Source organism: Drosophila yakuba, chromosome 3R (genome assembly GCF_016746365.2).
Source record: "Drosophila yakuba strain Tai18E2 chromosome 3R, Prin_Dyak_Tai18E2_2.1, whole genome shotgun sequence".
Taxonomy (NCBI): Eukaryota; Metazoa; Arthropoda; class Insecta; order Diptera; family Drosophilidae; genus Drosophila; species Drosophila yakuba.
This window is the reverse complement of record NC_052530.2, coordinates 7521143-7529574: the sequence shown is the minus strand read 5'-3', so window position 1 is coordinate 7529574 and position 8432 is coordinate 7521143. Positions and strand designations below refer to the sequence as shown.

The 8432-nt window shown below is 43.9% G+C and overlaps 3 protein-coding genes across 7 annotated transcripts; 1 reads left to right on the top strand and 2 right to left on the bottom strand.

Moving 5' to 3' along the window:
- The first annotated feature begins 36 nt into the window (after positions 1 to 36).
- On the top strand, positions 37 to 3194 carry LOC6535879. The gene is made up of 3 exons (XM_002096459.4): positions 37 to 1476; positions 2613 to 2792; positions 2927 to 3194. The coding sequence occupies exons 1-3, from the start codon at positions 1449 to 1451 to the stop codon at positions 2959 to 2961; spliced, it is 243 nt and encodes an 80-aa protein (XP_002096495.1). The 5' UTR covers positions 37 to 1448; the 3' UTR covers positions 2962 to 3194.
- Positions 3195 to 3494: 300 nt separating this feature from the next.
- Positions 3495 to 6593, bottom strand: LOC6535878 (ralA-binding protein 1). 2 transcript variants are annotated; one of them, XM_039376744.1, is made up of 4 exons: positions 6412 to 6593; positions 6212 to 6344; positions 5271 to 6152; positions 3495 to 4870 (listed from the first exon to the last, which is right to left on the bottom strand). In XM_039376744.1, the coding sequence occupies exons 1-4, from the start codon at positions 6506 to 6508 to the stop codon at positions 4108 to 4110; spliced, it is 1875 nt and encodes a 624-aa protein (XP_039232678.1). In that variant the 5' UTR covers positions 6509 to 6593; the 3' UTR covers positions 3495 to 4107. The 2 variants fall into 2 exon arrangements, with proteins under 2 accessions (XP_039232678.1, XP_002096494.2); XM_002096458.4 differs by having other exon boundaries at positions 5271 to 6155; positions 6412 to 6592.
- Positions 6594 to 6867: 274 nt separating this feature from the next.
- On the bottom strand, positions 6868 to 8264 carry LOC6535877. 4 transcript variants are annotated; one of them, XR_001453934.3, is made up of 4 exons: positions 8115 to 8264; positions 7711 to 7902; positions 7070 to 7637; positions 6868 to 6984 (listed from the first exon to the last, which is right to left on the bottom strand). XR_001453934.3 is itself a non-coding variant. In XM_015191942.3 (3 exons), the coding sequence occupies exons 2-3, from the start codon at positions 7842 to 7844 to the stop codon at positions 7382 to 7384; spliced, it is 390 nt and encodes a 129-aa protein (XP_015047428.1). In that variant the 5' UTR covers positions 7845 to 7902; positions 7959 to 8241; the 3' UTR covers positions 7041 to 7381. The 4 variants fall into 4 exon arrangements, 1 of the variants encoding a protein (XP_015047428.1); XR_005561781.2 differs by having other exon boundaries at positions 8133 to 8242; XR_005561780.2 differs by having other exon boundaries at positions 7959 to 8241.
- Between the last annotated feature and the right edge of the window lie 168 nt (positions 8265 to 8432).

Genomic DNA, 8432 nt, shown 5'->3' with positions numbered 1-8432 from the left:
CATCTCAGTATTGAGCGGTACGTGAACCAATTGACAGCGGTCAGCGATGAGGAGCTAACTTTTTAGTGACTGCATAAATACATGAATAATTCAAACTCAAAAAACTGAGCAGCAACAACAAGTTGGACCACGACAACGTGACCTGCCTGTAGAGTTATCGATCAAACGACCGACCCGACCGATCCACAGATCCATCGATCTACCGATCCACCGATCCACCGATCTACCCATCCGATTTCGGAGCCCTGCCCCGCGTCATCTGGCGTATTCCAGCCCAGCTACCAGCAGCCGCATCCACCGTTCCCAATACCAAACACAAAATACCCAATAACCAATACCCAGTACCCGAGGAAAAAACACAATAAAACAATCTGAAATCAGAAATCAACTACAGGCGAAATGTGCGGAGAAACAAAAAGAAAATTAAAGACGACGACACGAGCGTAAATCTTTTTAGCATGAAAAAATTCTATAAAACTAACAGGCACTGTGTGGTCGGACATCATTCGAGCGCTACGACGGCAGACGACAGCCGCAGATACAGATACAGATACGGATACCGAGATACAGATTCAGATACCAAATACCGAGATACCGAGATACAAATAGCTGGTCGGACGGACAGGCCCTGATTGATTGATTGCCCAGCCCGGCCCCATCTCCTGCCCAAAAATCCAAAATCAAAGCCCAAACCCAAACCAGACTCAAAATCTCTCTGCATCAAAGTATCTGCAACAGCACCGTCATCGGCATCGCCATCCCAGCATCCATATCTAACAGCGGTCAGCATCAGCGTCAGCATCCCAGTACCAATACCAATACCAATCTGAATTCGAATCCCAGTCCCAGCGGACAACGTCCAGCCGTCGAGCCATCAATCAGTCACCGAGTCACCGCGCCAGTTAGTCAATCGAATCGACTAGCCCACTCGACTTTTGCTTCTGGCTGGAGGATATCTTCGGTCGGCGCTTTAGTTTCAGTTCGCATTTGGACGCGTGCTGTGCGGCCTCGCCGATAGAGAGATTCGGATCGGAACGGAACTCTGAATACTCAGCTCTCAGTACTCAGTACTCAGTTCTCAATTCTCAAGTTCTTAATTCTCAATTCTCAGTTATGAGCTCTCGATTCTGAATCAGAATTAGAATCGGAATAGAAAAAGAATCGTGCGCGAATTAATCTACCAGAACCAAAACACTGCCGCACACACGTGTCTGAAGTTCAGTGACAAGCCCCAAATCAGGCGTCTATATTCCATTGAATATATATAAATCGTGAAATCGTAAAACACTTTTAATCAGCTAGAAACCAAGCGCAGGCACGGCATAATTAATTCGTCTGACCCGTAAAGTTCTTGCAAAGCAAATACGATTGTGCAAAGTGTTGGCCATCGCATCGATAAAGTGTAATCTACTCCAGCCAATCCGAAAACTAAACCAACTAGTAACAGCATGAAGCTCTCAGCAGTATTGTTGGCCAGTAAGTATAATGTTCTAAAACAACTAAATCTAATTGCCTAGAAAAATTACACGAAACACCAAAATCCGTGTTGCGCACTGATTCATATTTCATGACGTGAGAAGAAAGAAAAACAGGATATGTATATGTGGAATTTTTTGTCATTAAAATATAATTATTCTTTCGGGGGGTCTCTTTTTTTTAATTTAAAGAAATTCCAAACATTTGTATGCTAAATAAACAACATTTTTACGACCCTTTCTAAGAAATTTTGGTAAGCACTAAAGAAATTGAATTTATATGTTTGCTAAATACGAGGTCAAATTAGTTTATATACCATTTCTTTAGCACAGGGTTTGGAATATAAAATATTCTTATCAATAAAAAATAAATAAATCACTTTCAATTGTACATATAACAGAGCCACTCTCCTTGAAAACATTTTAGTCTCATTAATTAATTCTTCAAAATACTTTATTAGGGTTATTCCCACAAGTATTACGTTAAGTTTTGTACAATTCAACAGTCTCCGATTTATAAACATTTACATTCCTGAATTTGTGTTTGGCAATCTATTTGAAGGCACATTTCTCTGCATAAATTGCATGAGATTTGTGATGATCAGAACATCTGCGTCAGAGCAAAAAGAAAGTGACCCACAAATGTGGCGACCCTAAGCTAATTAATTGCGTGATAGGAGACTTAAACTAACATAGCTCACATAAATGTTGATTTCGGAATGCAATGCAAAGTATTTTGCACAAGCCCAATGAACTTCATTCATATGCAATCGCAAAACCTATGAATGGAAAATTTCATACTTCGATTAGTCATTGGGTTAGACACCCCAGCAACGCAGTTTTGTAATGCGGACTTGGTTCCGTTGCGTGCCGACATGGTTAATTGGGTATGCAGCGCTAATTCCAGGGGACGTCAATCGCCCCTCCCATAGAAAACTCTGATTCGTTGGCATTGCCAGACGCTCTGGCGTCGCGGAGAATCGATGGGCGGACATGGGCGATGTGGTGATGTGGGGATGTGATTGTGGGTGATATCATGATCAGGGCACTTTGTATGCGGGCCCGGTTGACGGCCAGTGGTTCTTTCGTATGGCTCCTGCCTAACTAATTGGGACTGATGCCTTCGTCTATTTATAGTTGCGCTGCTTGCCCTCTCGCTGGTCCAGTGCTTTGGCCTGCCCGATCCCAGCACCAAGTGTGTCATGGAGTGCGACACGCAGGAGTACCGATCCATTTGTGCTGCGGACGACAAGGGTTCCACCAAGACCTATCGCAATCTGTGCGTCATGAAGACGGAAAATTGCCTCCAGAATGCAAGTAAGTGTAGGGAATAGCGATCCAAATTCCTGCGTATACATATGCTCGTAAAACCCACATTATTAGCATAAAATATTTTTAGTTTTATCTACAACTCATTAATAAATATAACCCTTTCCCGTTCTCTTCCTTAGACTTTCAAAAAATCAGCGACAAGGAGTGTCCGTAGAGCTATGGATCCATTGATCTGTAGTCCTGCGGAAATAACTTAATCATGGAGGAGAACGAGTTGACGCGGTTTGGCATTCCGGAGGACTCTTCTTTCTCGCGTGGTATTTGTGTGTGATATTTTTAAGTTGTACTTCAGCGGAATACAGAACACGCCCCGAACGTAATACATAATGATAATGTATTCTAAAATTATTAATAATAAATATTAAATAAAGTAATCATAACACGCAACGCCTAACTCAGTTCCTTGACCATCACAATGTTGACGAGACGTAATAGGCGATGATTTCATTTCCGTTTCACCCCAGCGAACAGCCAATCCGTCGTCTATACTCACAGCGCCCTGATATTCTAATCTGTGCCCTGTATTTCTCAGATTGGAATTAAGTCATCAGACCGATTTAGAAAATCGGATCTTGATTGTCGGCACACACAAACGCTGTTGCTTTACCAGCTTTTACAAATGGCTTTGACGCGACTTATTTCGGTGTAATATTTTGTGATAATTTGGTAATAACAGAAGAGGGAAAATTTGAGTTTTCGTTTTCACTTTTAATTTTTAAAAGCAATAAAGTTGTCTAACATGAATTCTTTGGGGCTTTGCGCCGTTTAACAATAATTTTAGTTTAAAGAAAGCATTTGATCGCAAGTAGACATTGAGATTTAAAATTGGTAAACCTATATACATACATATATTTCGGTGGGTCAAGTTTGAAACAAGCTCGTAATTTCCAAATAAACAATAGACTGACTTTAGGCGTAAGGAATCCATTTTACCTTTGACAGTATTTTAATTTTATTTCTTGAAATGAAAGTTTTCATCTATTGCGATTAATAAAGGAGACTGTTTAGAACAGTGACTATATTTATAGATAAGTTATGAAAAACTTTTAAAGTTTGTTCATTTGAATATTTGATATATTGAATTGTCTTCATTTACAACATACTGATTTGACAGTCTGAAAAATAATCGACGAAACCTGCCGGGCAATCATGGCAGGTTTCGTCGGTTATTTTTCCGACTGTCAAATCGGTATGTTGTAAATGAAGACAATTCAATATATGAAATATTTCTGTTTGTTTGGAAGATAGTTGTATCCCGCAACTTGACCCATCCTAGTAACACATTAATCGTATTAATACATTAAAACTGCTGGAGTCGAAGCTCCACTTGTAGAGCAATACAAGCCCGTCGTTCCTCCTTTAGTTCCATGCCTAGCATATTTTTCTTGTGCTCTAGCAAAGCATTTTCTCGTGTGTAATGCTCGATTATCCGCTCATAGTCGGATTCCGGGGGAGCCTGAGATCCCGCGGCCAAGGAGGCCATTTGGCTGTTTATTGACTGCTGCTCGTACAGCTGCTTGAGCCTGTAGACTTCGTTGCGCTCAGCGACGATACGTGCTTTTAGCTCGTTCTGCCATTCCATCAGCTCGTCATATTCGATTTGAAGCCTAAGCAAATTTTCGCGGTGCGGATTTGACTTGGGGAGCAAAATAAAGCCTGTGCCCGGATCAATAGTAAAATCGTTGGGAGCATCTTTCGAGGATAGCGAATCGGTATTCGGCTCTTCCTGGCAAATACTGTTGTTCGTAGATACGGCCGGAGTTACTGCAGGTTTGGCATCAGTGGTATCTTCACTGGCTACTGTGGGCGGAGCACAGCTGCTGTTGTCTAATTCCTCAGCCGTCTTTTCCTGTCTCTTCTCAAAAGTACGCAATTTCCGCTTCAGCTGGGTAATGATGCGCTGCACTTCCCACAGCTGCTCCTCGCGTTTCTTAGTAATGAACCCTGCGTTCATTTCGCTGTGGATCTGGGACAGGAGACTGTCCTGCTTTCGCAACTCTGTCTGGATGTCCTGCGGCGAATCCGGCAGCTTTGGGCTAGCCGATGTGAGCGGGGGCACATACCTAAGAAATAAAATTTTAGTCAGATAATAACTGATTAGGAAACTGGCGAAACGCGGAAAGCGCTTCTGTTTACGGGATAATGTGCTCATCCTCGGTAGCAAAAAAACGACTAAATCTGACGACTTTTAAGCAACAATCTTATCAACTGACAACAGTGGTGGGAATTATATGGGTTGTTATAACTACAAGGTACATTATACATTTTCAAAACAATTTATATCATTAGATAAATATATATTATCTAGAAGTTATAAATATTCTACGGCACATACTCGTTGGATTTTAATTTGATCTTGTGATTTTATCAACTTATTCAGGTGATGAATGCGAATTTTGTACCAACACAAAGGTACTTGGATATTTCCCACCACTGTTATCGTGCTTGCCGGTGTTTGCTCACCTTATCAGCTTGACGTCCGCAAACAAGCTGTTGCAGTGGCAAAGTAGAGCCACCATTAGTCGGTGGGACATCTGGAGCGTAGGGCTGAGCAGCATTGCTAGCGACTGGGCGTTGAGCTTGTTGTGCCTTTCCTGCTGGATCACCGCGTCGAAGTGGAGTAGTACCCACGCCAACAGAGTGCGGTTGCACTTTGGCAATTGTTCGAGCAGCTGCTGCAGCTCTGCCTGCTGCGTGGTCACCTTCGGATGAGAGGCTACCTCCTCAAAGCGGGCCACCAAATCGGTGGTCAGCAATGGCTCCGGCAGTTCGCGCAGAAAGAGCTTCAGCAGACTGCAGGCGGTAGGCAGGTTGAGCTCATCGACGGCGGAGTCGTGCTCCCGGTTGTTGTACAACCGCTTAAAGTGCATCAGACGCGTCTTGATGGGCTCAATCTTGTAGATCTGCTCACACTTCAGGTGATCCTGCAGGAAATCAATGCAGTCGCGCACAACCAGAGGAATGTCCACGCCGTCGTGGCAGCGGGATCGTTCGGTGGCCAAGCTTACGGACACCCCGAAGACGGGATATCCAAGTGCCAACACTTCCTCCGCGGCGGAGGCGTCGTCCTGCTGCTGCGACAGCTGTTTGCTCTTCTTATCCTTTTTGTCCTTCTTGTCAGCCTTCTTGTCCTTTTCCTTGCGCTTTTCCTCCTTTTCCTTTTTCTTAGGCTCATCACGGTCCTTGTCCTTATCCCGTTCTTTCTCCTTGACCTTGTGGGAGACGGAAGGCTCCTCCTCTGCGTGCTTTGAGTCCTTTTCGGACTTGTCACGTGACTTTTCGCGCTTCTCCTTGCTCTTGGAGCTGGTGAACTTAAAGGTCTTTGACTTTTTCGACTTGGTGGGACTTCTGGGAGTAAAAGAAAAAAATATAACTTGTGTCTGGGTTGGCTGACCTGCACCCACTTGGTGTCCAACTCTTCCTCCGGCGAGCTCTCGCCCTCCAGAGCGGCGTATCCCCGATCCTTGCCCTTTTCCTTCTTGTCCTTGCGCCGGCCGATCAACAAGTCTTTCTTACTATGCTCGTGATCCTCACTAACTGCAAAGGCAAGGTGAACCCATTGATTTTTACCCAGCTTACGCCCACATCTTTGCACTACACTCACAGTCGCTCTCTTCCTTGCTCTTCCTCGACTTAGCATCCGCTGCCTCGGAGGCGTACAGCCCGGGAAACTCCTTCTCCTCGGGACTGTCGAAATCCATGACGAACAAATTACTTCGCCAGCAGTAAATAAATATTTTCGTAAACAATTGGCGTAAACAACATATGCAACAAATAATCGATTAATCAATCGAAATCGCAGCTGCTTTCCAACACTGTTTAGCGTACAGACGGCGCCACTGTGCCATGTAGAAAAAATGTAGTAGCGCAGTATATATTTAAAAAAATCAAATAGTGCGCTACAGTCGAAATCTGAAGTGTGATTCGGTCAATGAACAGAATGCACATTTACTGCTTATTGTAATTTTTGGGCGCCAGAGTGGGCGTGGTCAAAAGTTTACGGCATTTCGATACAAATTGGTAGGGCGAATTATAAAAGGCAAATAAATCAAAACAATTGTTCAACATAAAACATAAAATATAATTGCACAAATTAGGCGTCCCTAGAATCTGCATGCTTATTATCCAACTATACAGCTCAAGTTTCCGAACTCCATGGAATTCGCCGTAATGGAACCTAGAATAAAGCGATGCAAAAGAACATTTGGTTTATCAGGTAAGGTAATATTCATATTTTTGCAGTTACCAAATTTATTACTAACCGACGTATGTATGTGTACTTAGTGTAATTATCGGAAACACTTCCTATTAACTGATGCTTACGGGGGGATGCTTACGAGTACGGGATTGTATAGCAAATAAATTAATCAGTATAATTATTCCGCAACCAATCAATTTTGCGGTGCGTCGCTTATCACTCAGCTAGAAACTGGGCTAGAGGCTATGGGGGATTAGGTCGGATCCAGTACCGGCAGGCCAAACAAATGCCAGTAGTGCGAGCTGATGCGGCTGATGCAATTGCGCCCGGTGGATTGCGGCATCTCCAAAATGCTACGCAGATTACCTTGCGGCCATTAGGAACTGGCCATCAGCAGTTGCGAGCCGTTGAGAGCCAAGGATAGTGGCGTGGCCATCGTTGTCATGGTCGCGTTTTCACTAATTGCTCTATTAGGCTGACAGACTCTGCCGGAAAAGGCCATAACCAGACCAGCAATCAGGGTCAGCAGGAAAGTCAGGCCCAGGACCCCGCAGCTGAGGCGCCGCACGGTTTGCCACCAGGGATCCAGAGCGAAGGGCAGAAGCTCCTCGAGAGTCAGACCGTAGGAATAGCTGTGAAAGAAGCGGGGAGACGGCACTGTGTAACGAAGTTATTTTTTAATGAAATGCGACGGAAAGCGTTTACTCAGCAGTTGTGAAAATGGGCTCATAATCCTTTGAGTCCTTCTCCGTCGCGGGCACGACAATGATGTGCTGTTGCTGCCGCTTCTGATGTCCTTGTTGCGATGCCAGAAGCGCTGTTTTCTCATTGCAGGACATATTTGCCTTGTGGAATCGTGGATGTGTGCAGAAGAAGGGTATATGCAGTTTATGTCAGCTGTAAAGAATGAATATTTTGTATATGCTTTTATCTCTTGATATATTGAAACATACAATAAACATTATTCTACATAACTGATGTTTGATGTCTGACAACTATGGTTTTTTTTTTTTCAATATACTTTTGATAAATAATAATGTTCGCCATAAGCGCTTAGAGTTGCTGCAATCACTAAAGTTAAGAATAGATGGGTATCTGACAGTCGACACCTTTCTTAGCCGTTTTACTTGTATGATTCTCGGGTACCAGTACCCCAGTACCAGGATTGCAAACACTCCCAGCTGGAAATTGCTCCGTTCAGAGCTGGCGGACTACTGGCGACTAGCTGCGTTCTGTCGCAACTTTAATTAGCTTGCAGCTGGGTTGCCTCTCCGACCCATTGCTTTATTGCCATTGCTGTTTGTCTTTGTGCTCGGTCTGGATTCCTGTAAACAACTTTATCTCTACGGGCCGTGTCTACGGGCTCCGCTCATCTTCCGCAACCGGCGGTTGGTCTTATCTGGAGCCGATTTTTGGGGCATTACATA